This window comes from Piliocolobus tephrosceles, chromosome X (genome assembly GCF_002776525.5).
Source record: "Piliocolobus tephrosceles isolate RC106 chromosome X, ASM277652v3, whole genome shotgun sequence".
NCBI classification, from domain to species: Eukaryota; Metazoa; Chordata; class Mammalia; order Primates; family Cercopithecidae; genus Piliocolobus; species Piliocolobus tephrosceles.
The window spans coordinates 91,050,813-91,076,032 of NC_045455.1; the positions used below are offsets into that span (position 1 = coordinate 91,050,813).

Genomic DNA, 25,220 nt, shown 5'->3' on the forward strand with positions numbered 1-25,220 from the left:
ATGTTCCACGGTGTCAGAGATGAGAGAACCCGGGAGGGGAGAGGTCACTGCGATCTCACCCTGTGCTCTCCACCAGCACCGGGCACAGAGTCTGGCATGGAGCAGACCCTGTGAGTGCCGCCAGGCAGATGGGTGGATGGATGGATGGGGTCAGGCCCCAGTGAGTGTTGCTGGGTGGATGGGTGGATGGGTGGATGGATGGATGGGGTGTGAGTGGGTAGGTGAAAAGCCACACAGATGATGAGTGAATGAGATGAAAAGAATGAAGAGAGAAGTTGAAAGGCAGCCGGAGCCACCAGGTGAGTACCTGCATCCCCTTTGTCACCCTTTGCTCCGTCTCGTCCATCTCTTCCAGGCAGACCATTGTGACCGGGATTCCCAGGGACGCCAGGGTGCCCTTGCCTGCACGTGTTCTGTGAGCTTATGTTCCCTGCACAGATTTCAATGGCAAGCAGAAACCACCAGATCCTCATGGTTCAGATGACAGACTCTGAACTGAAAGAGGGAAACAGAAAACCAAAGGAGAAACCTTTGTTGCTGAGGCCCAGGACACAGCCTCTGTCCCATGCCGTGGGAAATAGGTGAGCTGTCCCCTGCCCCAGAGCCACACCTGGACAGACTTGGACAGAAGGCTCAGGGCAGGGGAGCAAGCTGGTTATAACCAGAATGACATTGTCCTTGGAAGGTAACTGTCCTTGGGAGCAAGCCCCCAAAATCTGGCCATAAACTGGCCCCAAAACTGGCCATCAACAAAATCTCTGTGGCACTGTGACATGTCCATAATGACCCTAACACCCAAGCTGGAAGGTTGTGGGTTTACATGAATGAGGGCAAGGAACACCTGGCCCGCCCAGGCAGAAAACCGCTTAAAGGCATTCTTAAGCCACAAAGCATAAGCGATCTGTGTATTTTAGGGTATGTTCCTGCTGCAGTTAACGAGCCCAACCTATTCATTTAATTCGGCCCAAGCCTTCATTTCCCACAAGGGATACTTTTAGATAATTTAGTATCTACAGAAACAATGCTAATGACTGGTTTGCTATTAATAAATATGTGGGTAAATCTCTGCTCGGGGTTCTCAGCTCTGAAGGCTGTGAGACCCCTGATTCCCCACTTCACACCTCTGTATTTCTGTGTGTGTGTCTTTAATTCCTCTAGCGCCTCTGGGTTAGGGTCTCCCCGACCAAGCTGGTCTCAGCAACCATTCGTGGGGGCTCGAATCCAGGTCGAAGGGTGGCCGGAGCGATGGTAGGAATGGAAAACAAGCTGGAGGACACCTGAGCACTCTTAAAGCAATCCCCATGGTGAGTAAGAAGGGGAGCTCAGAAGCGTCAGGGTAACAATGGGACAGGGGTGGGGTCTGGTTCCTTTCACCTTGGAACTTTCTCACACTGATAATGAAGAGAAACAAGAGTATAGTGAAGTAACAGAAGAGGTTGCAGAGCATGATTATTTGCCAACTAAAGCTAAAACAGCAAAGGAAGGAGAGGTTCATCCCTGTCCTTCTGCACCCCCTCATTATTTTGACGAAAATGACCCCCCAGATCTTTCTTTTCTGGACAACACTGGGCGAAAAGTAGTTGCCCCAGTGACTGTTGGAGCGGCGCCTCAAGTGACCACTCTTAGTTCTATTCAGGCAGGAATTCAGCAAGCTAGACGAGAGGGTGATTTGGAGGCTTGGCAGTTCCCTGTTAGAATACACTCCCCAGATCAACAGGGAAATATTACAGCTACATTTGAGCCTTCTCCTTTTAAATTACTCAAAGAATGAAAACAAGCAATAAATGAGTATGGACCAGGTTGTCCTTTTGTAATGGGACTGTTAAAGAATGTTACTGTTTCCAGTCGGGTGATTCCTACTGACTGGGACGCTCTTACTTGAGCTTGTCTAACTCCTGCTCAGTTCTTACAGTTTAAAACTTGGTGGGCAGATGAAGCTTCCATTCAGGCTGCTTACAATGCCCAGGCCCAACCTCCCAGTAATATAACTGGAGACCAACTTTTGGGGGCTGGCAGCTGGGCTGGTTTAGATGCACAATTGGTCATGCAGGATGAGGCCATAGAATAGCTTAGAGGAGTGTGCATTAGAGCTTGGGAAAAAATCACTTCAGGCGGGGAAAAATACCCTTCCTTTAGTGCTATAAAATAGGGACAAAGAGAACCATATGTTGATTTTATAGATCGGTTACAGGAGTCTCTTAAAAAGGTGATGCAGATTTGGCTGCTCAGGATATAGTGTTGCAGTTACTAGCTTTCAACGATGCTAATCCCGATGGCCAGGCTGCTCTGCGACCTATCAGAGGGAAAGCGCATTTAGTTGATTATATCAAGGCCTGTGATGGTATCGGAGGTAATCTGCATAAAGCTACCTTGTTGGCACAGGCAATGGCAGGACTGAGAGTGGATAAAGGAAATACTCCATTTCCTGGAGCTTGTTTTAGCTGTGGGAAGCATGGTCATACTAAAAAAGAATGCAGAAAAAATCAGCGAGTCGGGACGCCAGATAGGGGAGAAAAGAAAACTGCTGATCCTGAAATATGTCCAAAATGTAAAAAAGGAAAACACTGGGCTAGTCGGTGTCACTCTAAGTTTGATAAAGAAGGGAACCCGATTTTGGGAAACGCCATGAAGGGCCCATCCTAAACCACGGCATTTCCGGCTCAGGCCATTCCCTCACCCCTGTACAATATCTGCCCCTCACCACAGCCGGAAGTGCCACAGTAGATTTATGCTGCCCAAAAGCTGTGAGCCTTCTGCCTGGGGAACCCCTGCAAAAGGTCCCAACAGGAGTCTGTGGACCCTTGCCAGCAGGGACAAGAGGGTTACTTTTAGGAAGGTCTAGTGTAAGTTTAAAAGGCGTACAAATACATACATGAGTCATTGATTCAGATTACAAATGGGGAAATTCAAATTGTTATATCTACTTCTGTTCCCTGGAAAGCAGAGCCAGGAGAGCACATAGCACAGCTCCTGATTGTGCCGTATGTGGGAATGGGAAAAAGGGAAATTAAACCAACAGGAGGATTTGGAAGCACAAATAAACAAGGCAAAGCAGCTTATTGGGTAAATCAAATTACTGATAAACGTCCTACCTGTGAAATAACTATTCAAGGAAAGAAATTTAAAGGTTTGGTAGGTGCAGGAGCGGACATTTCAATCATTTCTCTACAGCACGGGCCGTCCACGTGGCCAGTTCAACCTGCTCAATTTAACATAGTTGGAGTCGGTAAAGCCGCTGAAGTGTATCAAAGTCGTTCTATTTGGCATTGTGAGGGGCCCGAAGGACAACCTGGGACTATTCAACCAATTATAACTTCTGTACCTATAAATTTATGGGGAAGAGATTTATTATAACAATGGAGAGCACACGTTCTAATTCCAGAACAATTACATAGCCCTCAAAGTCAACATACAATGCATGAAATGGGATATGTCCCTATGGGACTAGAAAAAAAATTTGCAAGGTTTGAAAGAACTGCTTCAAGCGGAAAAACAAAGTTCCTGCCAAAGATTAGGAAATAATTTTTGATGGTGGCCATTGTTAAGCCTCTAGAACCTATACCTTTAAAATGCGTAACAGATAAGCCAATTGGGATAGAACAATGGCCGGTAAATAAAGAGAAACTGGAGGCTTTAGAGAAATTAGTTGCTGAACAATTAGAAAATGGGCACATAGCTCCAACATTTTCCCCTTGGAATTATCCAGTTTTCATAATTATGAAAAAACTCAGGAAAATGGAGAATGTTAACTGACTTAAGAGCCATCAATTCAGTTATATAATCTATGGGAGCATTACAGCCAGGATTGCCTTCTCCAGCTATAATTCCAAAAAATTGGCCTTTAATAGTCATAGATTTAAAAGATTGTTTCTTTACTACCCCTTTAGCTGAGGAAGACTGTGAACGGTTTGCATTTACAATTCCTGCAGTAAAGGACCTGCAACCTGCTAAGCATTATCATTGCAAAGTGTTGCCACAGGGCCTGTTAAACAGTCCGACTATTTGCCAGACGTATGTGGGGCAAGCAATCGAACCTACTCGTAAAAAATTTTCACAGTGTTACATTATTCACTATATGGACGATACACTTTGTGTTGCTCCCACTTGAGAAATATTACTCCAATGTTATGATCACCTGCAAAATTCAATTTCTCGCACTGGTTTAATTATAGCTGCTGACAAAATTCAGACTACTACTCCCTACTCCTACTTGGGGACCTTAGTAAATGACACTACCATTGTGCCACAGAAAGTAACCATACATAGGGATAAATTAAAAACATTAAATGATTTTCAAAAATTACAAGGGGACATTAATTGGATACGACCTGCTCTAGGCATTCCTACCTATGCCATGAGTAATCTGTTTTCTATCCTTAGAGGAAATCCTAGTCTCACTAGCCCTCAGCAATTAACAAAGGAGGCTGAGGTCAAGTTACAGCTGATTAAAAAGCAAGTCCATAAAGCTCAGATAAATAAAATAGATCCAGAGAAGACTCTAGATTTGCTAATTTTTTCAACTCAGCGTTCACCTACTGGTGTTACTGTCCAAGAACCAGACTTAGTAGAGTGGCTTTTTCTTCCACATACTAATTCATGGACTCTAACTCCTTATTTAGATCAAATCGCTACTATGATAGGGATTGGGAGAACTCAGTTTGTTAAATTACATGGATATGATCCTGGAAAAATGATTGTCCCCCTCATGAAGGCACAAATATGGCAAGTTTTTATAAATAGTCTTACTTGGCAAACCCATTTAGCTGACTTTGTGGGTATTCTCGATAATCATTTTCCTAAAACAAAGCTGTTTCAGTTTTTGAAATTAACTAATTGGATTCTCCCTAAAATAACTAAATTTAAACCAATTGAAGGTGCTGAGAATGTTTTTACAGATGGGTCTAGTAACGGTAAAACTTATTCTGGCTAAAAAAGTAGAGTTTTCCAGACGCCCTCTACTTCAGCTCAAAAAGCAGAGCTTGTAGCTGTAATTGAGGTATCGACTGCTTTTGATATGCCTATTAATGTGATTTCTGATTCTTCATACGTGGTTCATTCCACACAGTTAATTGAAAATGCTCAGTTACGATTTCATACAGAACAACAACTGATTACAAAAAGAGGAGAAATAGGGATTACAGTACAGTCCATACACAATTGAATCTAGCATCATTTGTTGAAAAGATCCAATAACAAGAAGTTGGGAAATAGGTAAAATAATAACTTGGGGTAGAGGTTATGCTTGTATTTCTCCAGGCCAAAATCAACAGCCGATTTGGATACCATCAAGACACCTGAAACATTATCATGAGCCAGATGACGCTGAGGAGGACCCCAACTGTGACGAGCCACACCCATCGAACACAGCCATCCACCTGGAGACAGATCAAGAAGCTGTCACAGATGGCAAAAGAAAACCTGAGTAAAGTGGGACAACCAGTCACAATGAATAATTTAATGGTAGCTATGATAGCAGTGATCACCACTGCTGTGAATATTCCTTCAATAAAGGCTGGTAATAATGCCTGAATGCAATCACTCTGACACAGTTACACACGTGTTCTGATCTCAGTATTTACCATAATAAATCTGCTCCTATAATTGAGGCATACTGCCCTTAAAACCTATTTGTAAACAGGATTGGACCCAGTTAGCAAAAATGAATGTACTTGTTTAGGAAGATTGCTTTGCAGAACAGGCAGAGGTGCAGAACAATGATTCCTATGGAATCATTATTCATTGGTCCCCTAAGAGGATGTTTAGCTTGAATTGTACCTCTCAGTCTGTGTGCCACAGCCACACTATGTTCAGATGAGCTGAACAAAATGGTCAGATGGTAGAAATGCTAAGAAGTACAGCAAAAGTTGCTATTATCTGGAACCATGGTGGTATAGTGGCACCTCAATCTCAAATGGTATGGCCCACTCTAGGAGCTAAACATAAGGATTTGTGGAAACTATTAAATGCTCTTAATAAGATCAAAATTTGGGAAACAATAAAAAGCATCTAGAAAAGATGGAAGAAAGGGTATCAGTGATTGAACATCAAATGAATGAAATGAAGCAAGAAGAAAAGTTTAGAGAAAAAAGAGTAAAAAGAAACAAACAAAGCCTCCCAGAAACATGGGACTATGTGAAAAGACCAAATCTACGTCTGACTGGTGTACCTGAAAATGATGGGGAGAATGGGACCAAGTTGGAAAACACTTCAGGATATTATCCAGGAGTACTTCCCCAACCTAGTGAGGCAGGCCAACTTTCAAATTCAGGAAATACAGAGGACTCCACAAAGATACTCCTCAAGAAGAGCAACTCCAAGACACATAATTATCAGATTCACCAAAGTTGAAATCAAGGAAAAAATGTTAAGGGCAGCCAGAGAGAAAGGTCGGGTTACCCACAAAGGAAAGCCCATCAGACTAACAGCGGATCTCTCGGCAGAAACTTTACAAGCCAGAAGAGAGTGGGGGCAAATATTCAATATTCTTAAAGAAAAGAATTTTCAATCCGGAATTTCATATCCAGCCAAACTAAGCATCATAAGTGAAGGAGAAATAAAATCCTTTACAGACAAACAAATGCTGAGAGATTTTGTCACCACCAGGCCTGCCTTACAAGAGCTCCTGAAGGAAGCACTAAACATGGAAAGGAACAACCTGTACCAGCCACTGCAAAAACACGCCAAATTGTAAAGACCATTGATGCTAGGAAGAAACTGCATCAACTAATGAGCAAAATAACCAGCTACCATCATAATGACAGGATCAAATTCACACATAACAATATTAACTTTAAATGTAAATGGGCTAAATGCTCCAATTAAAAGACACTGACTGGCAAATTGGATAAAGAGTCAAGACCCATCAGTGTGCTGTATTCAGGAGACCCATCTCACATGCAGAGACATACATAGGCTCAAAATAAAGGGATGGAGGAAGATCTACCAAGCAAATGGAAAACAAAAATAAAGCAGGGGTTGCAATCCTAGTCTCTGATAAAACACACTTTAAACCAACAAAGATCAAAAGAGACAAAGAAGGCTGTTACATAATGGTAAAGGGATCAATTCAACAAGAAGAGTTAACTATCCTAAATATATATGTACCCAATACAGGAGCACCCAGATTCATAAACCAAGTCCTTAGAGACCTACAAAGAGACTTAGACTCCTACACAATAATAATGGGAGATTTTAACACCCCACTGTCAACATCAGACAGATCAATGAGACAGAAAGATAACAAGGATATCCAGGAATTGAACCCAGCTCTGCACCAAGCAGACCTAATAGACATCAACAGAACTCTCCACCCCAAATCAACAGAATATACATTCTTCTCAGCACCACATCACACTTATTCTGAAATTGACCACATAGTTGGAAGTAAAGCACTCCTCAGCAAATGTAAAAGAACAGAAATTATAACAAACTGTCTCTCAGACCACAGTGCAATCAAACTAGAACTCAGGATTAAGAAACTCACTCAGAACCACTCAGCTACATGGAAACTGAACAACCTGCTCCTGAATGACTACTGGGTACATAACGAAATGAAGGCAGAAATAAAGATTTCTTTGAAACCAATGAGAACAAAGACACAACATACCAGAATCTCTGGGACACATTTAAAGCAGTGTGTAGAGGGAAATTTATATCACTAAATGTTCATAAGAGAAAGCAGGAAAGATCTAAAATTGACACCCTAACAACACAATTAAAAGAACTAGAGAAGCAAGAGCAAACACGTTCAAAAGCTAGCAGAAGGCAAGAAATAACTAAGATCACAGCAGAACTGAAGGAGATAGAGACACAAAAAACCTTTCAAAAAATCAATGAATCCAGGAGCTGGTTTTTTGAAAAGATCAACATAATTGACAGACTGTTAGCAAGACTAATAAAGAAGAAAAGAGAGAAGAATCAAATAGATGCAATAAAAAATGATAAAGGGGATATTACCACTGATCCCACAGAAATACAAACTACCATCAGAGAATACTATAAACACCTCTATGCAAATAAACTAGAAAATCTAGAAGAAATGGATAAATTCCTGGACACATACACCTTCCCAAGACTAAACCAGGAAAAAGCTATATCTCTGAATAGACCAATAACACGTTCTGAAATTGAGGCAATAATTAACAGCCTATCAACCAAAAAAAGTCCAGGACCAGACAGATTCACAGTCAAATTCTACCAGAGGTACAAAGAGGAGCTGGTACCATTCCCTCTGAAACTATTCCTATCAATAGAAAAAGAGGGAATCCTCCCTTATTCATTTTATGAGGCCAACATCATCCTGATACCCAAAGCCTGGCAGAGACACAACAAGAAAAGAGAATTTTAGACCAATATCCCTGATGAACATCGATGCAAAAATCCTCAATAAAATACTGGCAAACTGAATCCAGTAGCACATCAAAAAGCTTATCCACCATGATCAAGTGGGCTTCATCCCTGGGACGCAAGGCTGGTTCAACATATGCAAATCAATAAACATAATCCAGCATATAAACAGAACCAAAGACAAAAACCATATGATTATCTCAATAGATGCAGAAAAGGCCTTCAACAAAATTCAACAGCCCTTCATGCTAAAAACTCTCCATAAACTAGGTACTGATGGGAACATATCTAAAAATAATAAGAGCTATTTATGATAAATGCATAGCTCGTATCATACTGAAAGGGCAAAAACTGGAAGCATTCCCTTTGAAAACTGCCACAAGACAGGGATGCCCTCTCTCACCACTCCTATTCAACATAGTGTTGGAAGTTCTGGCTAGGGCAATCAGGCAAGAGAAAGAAATAAAGGATATTCAGTTAGGGAAAGACGAAGTCATATTGTCCCTGTTTGCAGATGACATGATTGTATATTTGGAAAACCCCATCATCTCAGCCCAAAATCTCCTTAAGCTGATAAGCAACTTCGGCAAAGTCTCAGGATACAAAAATCAATGTGCAAAAATCACAAGCATTCCTATACACCAATAACAGCAAACAGAGAGCCAAATCATGAGTGAACTCCCATTCACAATTGCTTCAAAGAGAATAAAATACCTAGGAATCCAACTTACAATGGATGTGAAGGACCTCTTCAAGGAGAACTACAAACCACTGCTCAGTGAAATCAAAGAGGACACAAACAAATGGAAGAACATTCCATGCTCATGGATAGGAAGAATCAGTATCGTGAAAATGGCCATACTGCCCAAGGTAATTTATAGATTCAATGCCATTCCCATCAAGCTACCAATGACTTCCTTCACAGAATTGGAAGAAACTACTTTAAAGTTCATATGGAGCCAAAAAAGACCCCGCATTGCCAAGACAATCCTAAGCCAAAAGAACAAAGCTGGAGGCATCATGCTGCTTGACTTCAAAGTCTACTACAAGGCTACAGTAACCAAAACAGCATGGTACTGGTACCAAAACAGAGATATAGACCAATGGAACAGAATAGAGTCCTCGGGAATAATATCACAGATCTACAACCATCTGATCTTTGACAAACCTAACAAAAACATGAAACGGGAAAAGGATTCCCTATTTAATAAATGGTGCTGGGAAAACTGGCTAGCCATATGCAGAAAGCTGAAACCGGATCCCTTCCTTACAACTTACACAAAAATTAATTCAAGATGGATTAAAGACTTAAATGTTAGACCTAAAACCATAAAAATCTAGAAGAAAACCTAGGCAATACCATTCAGGCCATAGGCATGTGCAAGGACTTCATGTCTAAAACACCAAAAGCAATGGCAACAAAAGCCTAAATTGACAAATGGGATCTAATTAAACTAAAGAGCTTCTTCACAGCAAAAGAAACTACCATCAGAGTGAACAGGCAATGTGCAGAATGGGAGAAAATTTTTATAATTTACCCATCTGACAAAGGGCTAATATCCAGAATCTACAAAGAACTTAAACGAATTTACAAGAAAAAAATCAAACAACCCCATCAAAAAGTGGGCAAAGGATATGAACAGACACTTCTCAAAAGAAGACATTTATGCAGGCAACAGACACATGAAAAAACGCTCATCATCACTGGCCATCAGAGAAATGCAAATCAAAACCACAATGAGATACCATCTCACACCAGTTAAAATGGCAATCATTAAAAAGTCAGGAAACAACAGGTGCTGGAGAGGATGTGGAGAAATAGGAACACTTTCACACTGTTGGTGGGACTGTAAACTAGTTCAACCATTGTGGAAGACAGTGTGGTGATTCCTGAAGGATGTAGAACTAGAAATACCATTTGACCCAGCCATCCCATTACTGGGCATATACCCAATAATGGATTATAAACCATGCTGCTATAATAAGCATTATATAAGGATTATAAACCATGCAGCTATATATGGATTATAAACCATGCTGCTATAATAAGCATTATAATAAGGATTATAAACCATGCTGCTATAAAGACACATGCACACGTATGTTTATTGTGACACTATTCACAATAGCAAAGACTTGGAACCAACCCAAATGTCCCATCAGTGACAGACTGGATTAAGAAAATGTGGCACATATACACCATGGAATACTATGCAGCCATAAAAAGGGATGAGTTCATGTCCTTTGTAGGGACATGGATGCAGCTAGAAACCATCATTCTCAGCAAACTATCACAAGAACAGAAAACCAAACACCGCATGTTCTCACTCATAGGTGGGAACTGAACAATGAGAACACTTGGACACAGAAAGGGGAACATCACACACCGGGTCTTGTCATGGGGTGGGGGGAGGGGGGAGGGACAGCATTAGGAGATATACCTCATGTAAATGATGAGTTAACGGGTGCAGCACACCCACATGGCACATGGATACATATGTAACAAACCTGCACGTTGTGCACATGTACCCTAGAACTTAAAGTATAATTAAAAAAAAAAAAAAAAAAAAAGAGGTTTCTAGAGCCGTCAAACTCATAGAAAGAAAAAGTAGGATGGTGGTTGCCAGGGGTGAAGAGAGAAGGACGTGGGAGTTGTCTGATGGGCACAGAGTTTCTGTCTGGGAAGATGTTAAGAGTTTCTGTCTGGGAAGATGTTAAGAGTTTCTGTCTGGGAAGATTTTAAGAGTTTCTGTCTGGGAAGATTTTAAGAGCGTTCTGGAGATGGGTGGTGGTGATGGTTGCACAACAAAGAGAATATACTTAATGCCACTGAACTGTGTCCTTAAAATGGTGAAGCTGGTAAGTTTTATGTTATATATTTTTTACCACATTAAACTATTAAATTAAATTTTTAAAGAAGTAAAGCATTCCAAGCAGTCTTACCGAAATGAGAGGTATTCTTTGAGTCAGGATCTTGTTTTTCTAGGAGGCCACTGTGAAGAAGGGCCACACACACACAGAAAACATCACCTAGTTCGGGAGAAGTGTGTTTTTCAAGTCCTTTCCTCTGTAGACACTGCCGGTTATCCGTGCAGTTTCCCTGCAGCAGAAGCTAAGACAACGCTTGGGCAGTGCTCCAAACAGAGGGAGCAGCAAACGCAAGGCCTGGAAGGAAGATGAAATGTGGATGGCAGGACCTCCTGACTCAGCAATGCTCCCACTCAGGGCTGTGGAGCAGCATATTAGTCTCCCACACGGCGCCTGTCATGGCAGGGGCTTGACACTTGCTTATATAATTAATTGTAGGATGAAGAATCTGACTCCCTGCCTGACTGTATTTCCTCATTATTGTCTTCCTAGCACTCAATATCAAACTTGGAACAGCAGATTGAACAAACACTTATTGAATGGAATGAATGCATCATGGGCGATGTCTTTGGAGATATATATATATATATATATATATATATATATATATATAATTTTTGGAGACAAGGTCTTGCTCCATCACCAAGGCTGAAGTACAATCATGCAGTCACAGCTCACTGTAGTCTCGACCTCCCAGCTCAAGCGATCCTCCTGCCTCAACCTCCCAAGCAGCTGGGACTACAGGCATGCACCACCACACCCGGCTAATTTACTTTTTTTCTTTTTGAGATGTAGTTTCGCTGTTGTGGCCCAGGCTGGAGAGCAATGGCTGATCTCTGCTCACTGCAACCTCCACCTCCCAGGTTCAAGCAATTCAGCTTCTCAAGTAGCTGGGACTACAGGCACCACCACCATGCCTGGCTAATTTTTGTATTTGTGGAGACAGGGTTTCACCATGTTGGCCAGGCTGGTCTCAAACTCTTGACCTCAGGTGATCCACCTGTCTTGGCCTCCCAAAGTGCTGGGATTACAGGCACGAGCCATTGCCTATTTTTTTCTTTCTTTTTTTTTTTATCTGGAGAGACTGGGTCTCACTCTGTTGCCCAGGCTGGTCTTGAACTCCTGAGCTCAAGTGATCCTCCCGCCTCAGTCTCCCAAAGTGCTAGTATTACAGGCAAAAGCCCCTGTGCCTGACTTTTAGGATGAAAACAAAACAAAACAAAAACGTGGGCGTAGCGCAACTGGTCAGAACCCAGATCCTCTCACAGTGCTGATAGCCTTGTAAATCTGCACATCTTTCTGGAAAAGTTAAAGAGCAAAAGACATCTATGTCTTTCACCTTATATTCCTATCCCTAAAATTCTTCTTAATATTCCAAAACTGCGTGCCAGTTGTGTGACGTTACCTGCCGTATTATCTATAACAGGTGAAAAGTGCATATTACGTAATATGTAACAATAGGGGAAAGGTGTACTATGTGTAACAGCATGTAACTGCTGTGATAATTATGAAGGTCATGTAGAAATATGTAAATGATATATGTTGTGCTGAATTTTAAAACAGTAGACTGAAACGCCATGCACATTACAAATGTACTTACGACTGTATGAATATTGACAAAACTCGAAGTGAATACATGCAAATAAAGATGGTTGCTTTAGAATGGGGGGCAGTTACGGGAGCTTTTCGTTTATAAAAAGTGCTTTTTTATAGTGCCTACACAAATATTTCTAGAGATTTTGAAAACCAGCCAGACTCTCTGCCATCCGGAGTCTGTATTGCCATCTGGTGGAAATGTCCCAGGGTGCAGTCTACTGCAAAGGGAGGATTTTTGGAAAAGGAAATGCAGATGTTTCCCTTCGAAGTCACAAATCCGCTCCATTCCAGGAAATTGAGGTGAGTTTTCTTGGAGCCAAATTCCATGAAGAATAGACTCGAGCCTCCTTTGTGAAACTCAGAAGTGGCTGGAAGCAGTCAAATCTAAATTCCATCAACCAAAGTTTGTCAAGGGTTCTATAATTTTCATTTTAACTTTTCAAAATGTGGAGCACAACTATTCCAGGAATAAAATGATCCGAAGATCATAAAGGTGTCAGGTTAAACTCCAATTTGCTCTCCAGGGAAGAAGGAGCCAGCCTGAAAGCAAACAGTTACTCTTCTGTAATTCTTTCACTAGTTTTGCATACTTGATGTAGGCAGATTTTACCTAGCTTGTTTATACAGCATGTGGACAAGCTTCAGCAAATGATTTTGATGAAGTAATATGCGTTCTCCCAAATACGCAGCAAAGTAAGTTGTGGCGCTGTTTCTGTTTTATTTATTTGTCTGTTTATAGAGATAGTCTCATGATGTTGCCCAGGCCGGACTTGAACTCCTCGGCTTAACTGGTCCTCCTGCCTCAGCCTCCCGAACAGCTGGGATTAGAGACATGACCAACACCCAACTTGGCACTATTTTTTAATAAGAAATTTTAGCAAGTTTATACCTCCTATTTAGCCTCTTCTTCAATGTAGAACACTGAGGATTTGCACAAGGAATATAGACGAAATTAACGTTATTTTGAAAAATAAAAAATAACATTTGTGCCTCTCACAAAGCTATGGGTTGGACTCTCAGTTTCATTAGTTCCACTACAGTTACACTCTCAACTTTGAATTTCTGGGTCTGGTCTTTTTCCAGGAGTGCCTTCTGGAAAGAGGTAGGAGCCTCTTCTGTCAATCACCTCCTCTCTCTGAATTACTGTTCTCCCCAGTCCCCACTTACTCTGTGCACCACACCTAGACTAGTGATGACTTAGTAGGCACCAACCTGGGTCAGAGCTTTATGAAGACAGTGACTGCATTTTTCCATTTCCTTATTTTCAGTCAAGTATTTGTTGGATGAATCAATGCAGGCATGCAAGAAATACTATCCTAGTTCCAACTGTGTGTGGACCATTACCAGGTGACTGGGTATTAACTCTGATCCTTGTCAGTGCTTTTGTGGATTTGCTAGTTATCTCCAACACCTCTTCTCCCCTTCATCCATAGTAATAGAAATTTTGGCTGGGCATTCCCTAGCCTCCCTTGCAGCCTGGATATGACCATGAGACTAGATTACGGGCCATGGGAATGAGCAAAAGTGAGGCGTGTAATTGTATGCAATGACCGGCCTTAAAGGGTAAGGGGGTGCCCTTTCCCGCTTCCTGTGTGGGGGTGTGCATGGCGCAGTGAACCATATGGGACTCCTTGAAGGAGGGCAACAGAGTTTGGGGACAGAAAACCCCTGGCCTCAGATGACTCCACAGGCCAGACCTGTCCTGCCAGCACATCTTTGACACGAGCACATGAAACAGAAATACACTTCAACCTTGTGTAAGCCACTGGTATGTGGGGTCTCTGTGACACACAGCTGAGCCCACATCCTGACTAACACAAGGCGTGCACCGCCCAAGGTGTGGCTGCTCATCAGAAGTGAAGAGGCTTGCAATCTGTAGTCAGCCAGAGTGACAGCTGCTGGGGACTCACTGGGCATACAACCCTCCCAGTAATATACGTAAAAAGCGACAACAGTCACTGCCTTAGACAGATCAAGACAAGATCCCTATATATTCATATCGTATGAAAGTATAGAAAATAGAGGCCATCATTCTGGGGAATACTGTGACTGCATGAGCCTGACAAACTGGCTTGGTCGGGGCAAAGGGACACAGACTGCAAGTAACTTTGAAGTTAATGTTTTTTAGTACCCCCAAAGTAGGTTCTTATTTAGTTCACTTATTTCTGGCTCATTCTCTTATACTTTACCTATATCTATCCAGTGCTAAAGAATCTCTTGATAAATGGTCACCCAGTGCCCTCTTCCTGATTGACCTTCTCCAAGAGCATCATGTCCTTAATTAAACAGGCAAGGTTATCACTCCTCAAGATTCTTTATTTTTCTTTTTTGAGACGGAGTCTCGCTCTGTCACCCAGGCTGGAGTGCAGTGGTGCGATCTCGGCTCACTGCAAGCTCTGCCTCCCGGGTTCACGCCATTCTCCTGCCTCAGCCTCCTGAGTAGCTGAGACCGAGTAGCTGAGGTGCCTGTGGGCACCTGCCACCAAACCTGGCTATTTTTTTTTATTTTTTATTTTTAGTAGAGACGGGGTTTCACCATGTCAGCCAGGATGGTCTCAATCACCTGACCTCGTGATCCGCCCACCTCGGCTTCCCAAAGTGCTGGGATTACAGGCGTGAGCCACCGCGCCGGGCCACTCCTGAAGATTCTTAACTCTCCAAAGCTAAGATTTAATACAAACCTGCTAGAAATGAGCTGAGTGATATCTACCAGGTTTCCAAACCTCAGAGCCTCAGCTTCCTCCTGTATGCACTGGAAAGGATGAACTAACGCCCTCCCAGATCTGACAGTCTAAGAGTCCAAATAGCTCTAGGATGCCCTCATTGATATATTGTCTTCCATGCACTCTCTATAGTATACACTTTATACATTTCTTCTTCAACTTATCTTGACAGTTATTTTTTCCTGCACTGTAAATTAGCATAGCCATAAAAATGAAAATGTGTACAATTTGAATATGATGAACCTGATCAGGAAAAAAAAAGTACACATTAAAATTTGTGCAAAACAATCTATTAGCTTCTCTAGACAGCTATCTGATAAAAGGTCCATTATAGGCTGGGTGTGGTGGCTCACACCTGTAATCCCAGCATTTGGGAGGCCGAGGCGGTTGGATCACAAGGTCAGGAGTTCAAGACCAGTCTGGCCAAGATGGTGGAAACCTCTCTCTACTAACAATACAAAAATTAGTCGGGCGTGGTGGTGCATGTCTGTAATCCCAGCTACTCGGGAGGCTGAGGCAGAGAATTACTTGAACCCAGGAAGCGAGGTTGCAGTGAGCTGAAATCATGACACTGCACTCTAGCCTGGGTGCCAGAGCAAGACCACATCTAAAAAAAAAAAAAAAAAGCCCATTATTCTCATGACTTATTCTACGGTTTTTGTCTCTTCTCCCAGCCAATTGCAGAGTTCTAGCAGAAGAATTTCAAAATCTGCTTTTATCTCTTTAGCCTCTTCCTCAATAATGAATTTTGAAAGCAGCATACCCCTTTCATACCCAAAACTCTATAGACATCTGACTATTTTGCAAAGAACTAAGCAGGATTATCCCACAGACAATATAAGCGCTGTTTTACGACCTAGATGCCTTAAATTGAATGTAAAGAAATACTTTCCTAATGAACTTACCTGGACCGGAATGCTGCAGGCTGGACCCAGGTACTGTGCAAACCAAGAATCAAGGTCCAGCTAAATAAAATCAGCCTTCCTGCCATACAATTCCCCAGTGGACATGTCTGCAAAATAGCAGGAAGGGGAGGGAACAGAGGAAGGCCAAGATGTCCTGGAAGAGCTTCAAGAATTACTGCAACACTTAGGGAGCATCTTCTACCAGCACCACTTAGTTTAGAAAAGTTCACTCCTTTGGAATGAAATGAGGGAACACTTTGAAGGGGAGTCTGAAGGAAGGAGCACCCCAGGCAGGTTTCTTTTTCAAAGGGATGCTCATGCCTTTGCTTCAGTGCTTCTCCCTGACCTTGGGGTAATTACGGGCAACAGGACAAAACTGAAGGCTGCTAACAGTGGCTGGGTCTCATTTGGATCCTGGACCATTAGAATTCCTATCGCTTAATCCGATTTTCAGACGTCTGTGTCCTAATTGCTTGCGAGTTTAGGCATTTGTGTAGGTAAAGGTTCGGTGCCCATTCCCCTCCCACTCACAATCACACACTCCACCCACCGTGGGGAACGCGCTGCAACGATTTGTTCAACGCCGGTAACCATGGATTCACTCTCCTCGTGCCCAGTAGTAACATTTTTCTAAAACTTACAATAGCTTCCAGAGGACGGAGGAGCCCAGCCCGGTTTCCCCAGATGCCGCCGTGCTCAGGAGCAGAGGCCACGCGGGAGTCTGGTGTCCGGGTGGATGCGGGGCGCGCCCCAGCTAGGCGGCGCCGACTCCCTCCCCCGCCTTGCTCGTCCCGTGCCTCAGTTTCCCCGTCAGTGCAGCGGACATGACAATGCCACGGTCCCAGGCGGGCGGCGGGATCTAATTAGTTGGTGTAAAATGAGTGGGATCTGGCTTCTCCCGGGTACCCCGCAGCCTGCCCCCGCCCTTGGTGGCTAAAGGCAGGGAGCCCCTGAGTCGCAGCGCGGCTGGGGGCTCTCAGCAGTTGTGGCCGGGCTCCCTCCCGCCTGCGTGGTCTGGCCTCCGACCCCTGCACCGCAGGCCACCCCGACAGGGCAGAACGCGCGATGGGGTCCCCGACCTCCCGCTGGGGAGACCCGTCCCGCCCCCAGCCCTTCCCCGCCTCCCCCGGAAAGCTCAGGGACAGACCCGCCCGGGCAGCCTGCCGGCCTGGACCTCGGCCGCAGAGCCAGCGAGGGAAGCGCGGCCTCGGGCGCCCACGGGCCACGCGCTCCCCATTCCGGGCTCTCCCACGTCTGCACTCTCCAGCCCAGCCACGCAGAGAGGCTTCCAGAACCTGCCCTGCGGCCCCGCTTTCTTTGCTGACACCCCACCCACTCCGTGGGCTCGCCCCGCTCCAGGCCCTCCTGCCAGGGCCTGGGGTCCTTGGGAAGCCGGCTCAGGAGCGAGACCCTGGCCCCTACTTACAGGGAAAAGGGCTCCATCGTCCTGGTGCTTCCCGACTGCAGCGCCTCCAGCCTCCGGGGGGTGCCCAGGCTCAGCTCGGTTCACTCCAGCTTTGCCCGTCTCGCCAGTGCGGAGTAGAGGCCGCTCATGTCAGGTCATCTCCCCACAACTCCCCTGGAAGAAAATGCCACCCCCATCTCTCTCCTATACATGGTGCCACTGTGCGCTGCCCTATGGGTTGTGGTGCCCGCCCCTCCCCAGTGCAGCCCAAGGAGGGGGAGCAGGTCACTTTGGGAAGCAGGTGGATGTTAAGAGTGAACACAAAGCGTGGAGGGGCCACTTGGCAGCCTTCATAGGAATCCTTTTCTGATTACAGCCACAGCAAACAATGGGCTCTTGACTTAGCTCTTCTGAGCTGTTAGAGAAGGAAATTCTAATCTACCCACCCACAAAGGGCGAGTGAGCAGGGCCACTAACACAGCTCCTGTGGCCGGGCCTAGCCTTCAGGGGCAGTCAGAAGGCACAGTCTGTTCGTTCTCTGTCTCCTCTCCATGATCCCTAGCAAAAGCGGCCCCACCTCACTGCTCCCTTCCACATCCCTCTTACTGCAGCCACTGAGGTTCGTCAAGCCAGGGTGCCCTCCTAGGTTGCCCTCGGAGCCCTCCCTCTCCCACGGCTACCCAGGGGTTACATGGAGCTCCTGAATGGATGAGTTGTTGCCACTGAGAAGTCTAGGGATATCAGGGCAGCAGAGGCACTACAAATCCCAGAAGCCCCCGCACCCAGCTCTCCAATTCCTCCTGTTAATAAAGGCTGCTACTCAAATGCATCATCAGAAAGAGTTTGGCAAATGAATTTTAATATACAAAACAACAAATATAGATTCACAGCATTTAAAAAATCAAATGACCTTGTAAATAATTTTTTTTTTTTTTTTTACAAAAAAACTTCCAACAAAAATACGTATCAAGTTACATCAATCTTGTACATCATACTTCGGCTGCCAACACCGAATTCCTCAGTTCAGAAGTCCCATCCTTTGACCTATACAGATGACACATCATCTTGAAGTTAACGAGCTAAAATGTTGCCCAAAGTCTTGCAAAGTAGGTTAGCAAGTCATACACAATGGACACTAATATTTACAAAAAGATTAGAAAGATTAAAGATATTTTCTAAATATAAAATGTCAGTGCCTGTGAGATAGCTAAAGGCAACAATGTAAAGTATGCTGTAGGTAAGTAAACTTACACCAAATATTTAAGCTTTTGCTTTTTTTTTTTTTTTTTTTAGATCAGTCATGTTCCACTTATTTTTCCAAAGCCTTCTGAAATCCACTGTCATTGCAACCTGAAAACAACAATATCAGCCAAGGGAAACTTGAATAAACTGATTTGCAGATTAGGTTATCATGGAAAAGCTGGGTCTGCTAGTAAGTTTCACCTAGTTGACTTGGGTCCCACATTTCTGGCCTGTGAGCTGGTGAAAGGACATTTATTCATAGTTCTTGACACTGTTGTTTGAGGCACACTGCGAAGTTTCTTCTCTCCCTGACAAGTAATAGTGCAGAAATGCCCTCCCGCACTCCAGGTAATTATGCTGTTCCATTCTGGCTAGGACACCAAGTTGATCTGTATGAAGGAGTATCAGCAATTTGGCTTGCAGAGATTTCCACCTGGTAAAATGCTGGTTCAGCTGGCTTTTACGAAATACTTACGTTGTGAACCAAATTTTGAATTAAATGCACTTTTGCTTTATGTCTAGGTAACAGTCACGTAGGATGGGGGGATTTTCTGAATAAGAATGGCATCGGTTTTCACCTAGGCTAGGCATAAAAAAGGCACAATATTAAGAAATAGTGTTTGATGGTGAAATGTTTTCAACTACAAAATCAGATCTACAGTGGGTAACAAAAATCAGATCGAATGAAAAGAAACCACGTGGCTGGTATCCCAGGGAAGCTCTGACAGACCACTGCTGCCCTCTTCCTAGTCTGCAGGCCAAAGACAAAGAAAGCTACTGCTCCAGGATTCTGCAAACATTCAATTTTATGATTTTATAATTGCTTATAATCTACTGCAGGGTTTTTATATGTTTTAGGTATGATCACAATTGAAAAGGCTGCTTTTGACCCAAGGCTACTTCAACTGTCTTCTAACAAAGTCGACAAATTTTCAAACATGAAGAACGGAATAGGAGAAATTCATCAAAATGTTATGTCATCTTTTTTTTTTTTTTGTGGCCTATCTATAATATTATGTAATGTAAGGTTAAAAAGAGAGAAAGGCAGAGAGGCTGGAGACAGCAAGATTCCCAGTGAAATTCATACACTGTCCATGGAGGAGGCTCTCTGTTCCCTTTTTTCCCAAGTGGAACATGTGACTCAAATCAGGAAGGAAGTTTGGCAAACAGAAAATGAGAATACTTGAGCCTTCTATTCTCTGAGGAATTCACGCATGTGGTAATAAAACCCAAGCCACACATGCGGATTTTCAAGAAGTCAAAGGATGTTCTAGCCTTTTAAAAACATTAGCAGTTTTCAAAATCACCTGAACATCGAAGTAGGATCTACCCAGGAAAGATCTTTAATCAAGTGATCCTCATACTGTATAAAACTGACCGGGGCAATGAACTGAACTTGATTTAACAAAAACATGTCCTGGTATTCATCAGTCTCTGTTAGGAAGTCCATGGAGGTAGGTGGGAACCGGAAGTTAGGGCTCAGCTGGAAAATAAATTAGGACTCGCCACAAAATGCAAAGCATTTCTTCATTACCCATGAATAAATATCAGGAAATGGAAGCCCTAAGAATGACTCTTAAACTGAATCCTCACTGAAAATGTAACATAAGCAAATGATTCTCTTTACTTCCTTAAACGAATTCTCTTATATTACATTTAAAATAATTTGTTCAAAATTGCTGTACATACAAACACAACTCTAGCAGAGACCCCTACGGTTATTGCTAGGTGTGCAGGAGAAACATATTAAGTATAGTTTCCAAAATATATCATTATATTTATTAGTAAAAAGGTCAGTTCTATAAACACAACTGAAGTTGGAATGTCTGTTCAAGAAGGAAACACGCACACACGCACCCACACGCCACAGGACCTCTCCAGAAGCTCCTTCCTGCAGCGACTTCAGTCTCAACTCGGGCTGTCAGCCACAGGGCACCCGAACCCTTAGCAATGCTGCCCATGAGCACGCGTGCCAAGGTGGCTCAGAACGGACATCAGCCGTCACAGCATGTTCCAAGGGTTCACCCGAGAGGACAAAGGTTATGGTTTCTTGATTCATGGTGTCACCCCTCGGGAATGGCTCTGCATGTGGGGGGCTGCAGGGGAGAAGGGAGGTGCCACACACCTGCAGACTGAGGAATACACCTTTGTCTCTGACATCACAGACTTGTTTATTCTCAAACACGGGCCTGTTAGAAAAACAACTTTGCAGGGATCGCATACAAAAATGAGCTTCTCAAATAGAAATCCATTACCAGTGTAACACAGTATCTCCCATCCAGGGCACTGAGCGGGTTGAAAGGGCATCTCTGTTGCAGAGCCTGCCTTCTCTAGACATAGTTAAAAGTTATGTCATGAAAATGTACAACACAAAGAAAAGGAGGCGATTATCTGCAGGTGTCAGCGCGCGCGGCCTTTGTTAATAAAGACTGCTATCTCTGAGCCAAGGTATTTTGTGAAGGTCTCTTTTATAAGGAACAAGTCCTCAGAAGCCTGATGACATGCTCAGGTGACACAGTTACGCCCTACTGTTTGGCTTTATGTTTCTGATTCCCAAGAAGCAGGACTGCTTTGCCTGTATTTGCGATTTCATTGGTAAGGACGCTGTCGGGAGCAGTGCGGCTTTTTGAGAATGCCTTCTGACCAGTGCACTTTCATATTCACTGTATCAAAAATATTAGAGTAAATGAACTTTTTATATTGCAAACAGTTGTTTGAATGGCAGTTTTCTTTTTTTTTGGAGACAGAGTCTTGCTCTATCCCCTAGGTTGGGGTGCAGTGGTGCGATCTCAGCTTACTGCAACCTCTGCTTCCCAGGTTCAAAAGATTCTCCTACCTCAGTCTCCCCAGTAGCTGGGATTACAGGCATGCGCCACCACGCCCAGCTAATTTTTGTATTATTAGTAGAGACGGGGCTTTGCAATGTTGGCCAGGCTGGTCTTGAACTCCTGACCTCAGGTGATCCACCTGCCTTGGCCTCCCAAAGTGCTGGGATTACAGGCATGAGCCACCGTGCCCAGCCTTGAATAGCACTTTCTTAGGTTACAGCATGTGGGCAAGACGTGATTTCTGCTCGGAGTCACTCAAGACGTGCAGGCAGGAGGGAACCCGACTCCAGGACAAAGCCAGTGTGCAGGAGGACTTCTCCCTCCTTGCCTGAAGAGCAGTGGATTCTTGAGGATGCGTGAGTTGCTCTGTACTGAGGACTGCGATGAAGGTGACAGATGCATCTTGTTTCTCCCCCCTTCGCTTGCGGGAAGAGGAACCTTGCAGGATGACGTCTGCACTACCATTTAGCAGCTGTGTGGACAATGCCAGGGAACACCGTGGTCAGCTCCACGGCAGCTGTTACGTCCCCCAGTGCAACAGAAGAGAGTGAAAGCTCAATTTCTAAGTGTGAACAGACACGTGCAGCACTGTGTCAACCCTGTCTTGACGACATCCTTGAAAATCAAATGCAGAAGCGATCCTCTAACCTCGTCACTCCGCGGGAGCCGCAAAGCCCTGGATGCTGTGTTTGGACCAGCAGCAGCACTTGCTCACCATCGCCAGGGGTGCCTTCAGCTGCTGCCTCACCACTCACTTTAGAGCACGGTACCGGGTCCCACATCTGGGCCATCTCCTAGCGGGTCACGGGTGTTTCTGTGTAGTTTTGACAAGGCTTTGTGTCATGACCATCTCCTGCCTTCCACAAAGGCAGCTGGGTCTCCAAAGACTAAAGGTGATTCCAACACCTTCTCTCCTTCATTGATCCCAAAAAGGAAGTTTTTATCACTGGGTCCAAGAAACTTTCCCTGGATTGAAGCACACAAGAAACAAAGACAGTTCTCCTCTTGACACCCAGCTCCGTGGAAGCACGTCGTCCTGTTTCATTTCCGGAAGGGGGTGAGCCTGTTGAAGGTGTGCCAGAAGAGCGAGGGCTTCCTTTTGGGTTCCGCCAGGCCAAATACCTGCTGCTGGGGGACGCTTGTGGGCATAGTGATGTGCCGCTGGTGGATGGGGTGCAGGCTCTGGTGCGGTGGGGCCACGGGGCACCTGTTGTAGCCTGACTCGGGAGGGGAGAGAGATGGAACAGGGACTGAGGGTCACTTGTTAACCAAAAAGGAAAAAAATGAAAATGGTGAGACTCCAAGTTTTCAGCTAATTTTTTTTTTTTGAAACAGGGTCTCACTCTGTCGCCCAGGCTGGAGTACAGTGGTGTGATCTTGGATCACTGCAATCTCTACCTCCCAGGCTCAAGCGATCCTCCCACCTCAGCCTCCTAAGTAGCTGGACCTACAGGTGTGTGCCAACATGCCCAGCTAATTTTTGTATTTTTTTGTAGAGAGCTAATTCTTAATTCACATTAACCAAAAAGAAGGTCCAGTAGCTATGCTTGCTATGTTCAGGTACTCCGTGTGGAGCTTGACACAGTCTCTGTCACTGAAATCTCCCAAAAAGCCTCCAAGGAAAGTATTATGACAACTAGACAGGGAAAGAAACTGAATGCCAGGACACACAGCGGGGAGTGGCGGAATCCGAGCCAGACTGACGGTCACCGTGAATGGCAGTAAAATGCTCTAAATGGAAGTCTGGAGCTCATGCTGCCTCGGCCCAAATTCTCCTGTGCCATTTACCAGCTGGGATGACTGGGGAAATGATTTATTTCTCTACTCCCTGGTTTCCCAATCCCTAAAATGGGGGTTACAGTACTATGGGGTTGCTATGAGAATTAAATGAATTAACAGAAGCAAAGTGCTCAGAACTGTGCCCCCAATATGTCATCACTCTAATCAAAACCTCCCTGGCCTAGGTATTTTTAATCTGTGCAGAGGTAATTTAGAAGGTTTATTAAGATTAGCGATTAGATCAAAGGTAACTGTGTAAGTCAGCATGGCACGAAGCGCGTGGGCTCTGAAAGCAGGAAGGCCTTGGTTCAGAACCCACCCCTGCCCCTGACCTGCCAGAAGGCTCTCCCTATCTCCCGAGGTGGCAGGAAGGAAGAAATCAAGATAACCCAGGCACAGCGTCCCAGCCGGTGGCCACCTGTGAATGTCAGCAGTCCTTCCGTTCTTGAGGAGCCCAGCTGCGGGGTGAGTGACTCTCAGAAGATACGGACAGAAAACAATGTACCCCAACAAACTGATTTACTAGTAATCTGACATTAGAAGTGGAGATTTTAAAAAATTAATAACGGGTTTTTCTGCCTTAAAGATACTTGTAACTTAGTGGGGGAAATAAATTCTGCATTTGCACGGAGAAAGCAGTGGAGGGCGAAGTGTGGTTTGCGGAAGGAGCTCCTCCTGGCCTTCTAGTCAGTGGCCTACTGCAGTCCTGGGATTCACGGGTCCTTGTTTTTGCATTTGCAGTCAGGAAAATATGAACAGAGATACATTTCATAGGGTAAATCCCTTTCAAAGTAGAAAGATGACTGGAATAAAGTTTCTAAGAATACAGTGCATATTTTTTTGGGAAAAATCCTTATTAGTGAATTCCTGCCAGGCCAGATATCTGCATTACCGGCAGCGTGGACAGATCCTAGTTCATCAGAGCCCTGGGTACGCAGCCTGGGCATTTCTGAACGGCTGCCCCGGGAATTCTAATGTGCGTGGAGGTTAGGGAATCACCGCCCAAGATCAGCTCATGTGTCTTTTTTGGTCTAACTCCTTGCCTGATGTACCGAGCCTTTACATCTTTTTCTTACTTAAACTAGACTATATCCAGCCTACAGCTGACAAGCAGTTTGGGGTTTGAGATTTTGTCCTCTCATGCCTCAAAGAGGCAAGAGGCCTTGGTTTGCCTCAGACTGGTGATGTGCGTGACCCGGTGGCTAACGCCATCAGCACTTGGGGGAGGGGAGCAGAGGGGCCGCCGGCGGGCAGGGAGGTCTACCCCCGTCTGGCAGGACCTCTGAGGGTTCCCTGTGCCCACATCCCAATGGCAGCAAACACTGACGCACGTTCAAAACCAAACACAGGCCACCTTCACCTGCCCCCACTCTGGACCTGCCCTTGAGTCCTAACTTCTACTGTGCTCCTTATTCCAAGCTGGTCCCAGGCCGACAACTTGGGGTATGCTCCCCATTTTCAGGAGAATATTGATAAGCATTAAGGAGACAAAGCCTTCTCCATAACTTTTTTTTTTTTTTTTTTTTTG

At 44.4% G+C, this 25,220-nt stretch overlaps 2 protein-coding genes across 7 annotated transcripts in view; both read right to left on the reverse strand.

Moving 5' to 3' along the window:
* C1QTNF9 (C1q and TNF related 9) overlaps window positions 1-18,539 on the reverse strand; it is a 25,060-nt gene extending 6,521 nt beyond the window's left edge. Inside the window, exons 1-2 of the mRNA XM_023190310.3 lie at window positions 16,439-18,539; window positions 308-495 (exon numbers count right to left, since the gene is read on the reverse strand). Of these exons, the coding sequence (XP_023046078.2) occupies window positions 308-473 (166 nt within the window). The 5' untranslated portion in view covers window positions 474-495; window positions 16,439-18,539. The remainder of the gene's footprint in view (window positions 1-307; window positions 496-16,438) is intronic.
* Window positions 18,540-18,692: 153 nt separating this feature from the next.
* The window catches only part of SPATA13 (spermatogenesis associated 13), an 89,974-nt gene continuing 83,446 nt past the window's right edge, over window positions 18,693-25,220 (reverse strand). For 5 of the 6 annotated variants that reach the window (XM_023190308.3, XM_026454228.2, XM_026454226.2 and 2 more), the window contains one exon: window positions 18,693-23,130. In XM_023190308.3, the coding sequence (XP_023046076.2) occupies window positions 22,955-23,130 (176 nt within the window). In that variant the 3' untranslated portion in view covers window positions 18,693-22,954. The remainder of the gene's footprint in view (window positions 23,131-25,220) is intronic. The other variant, XM_023190305.2, reaches the window with a different exon arrangement.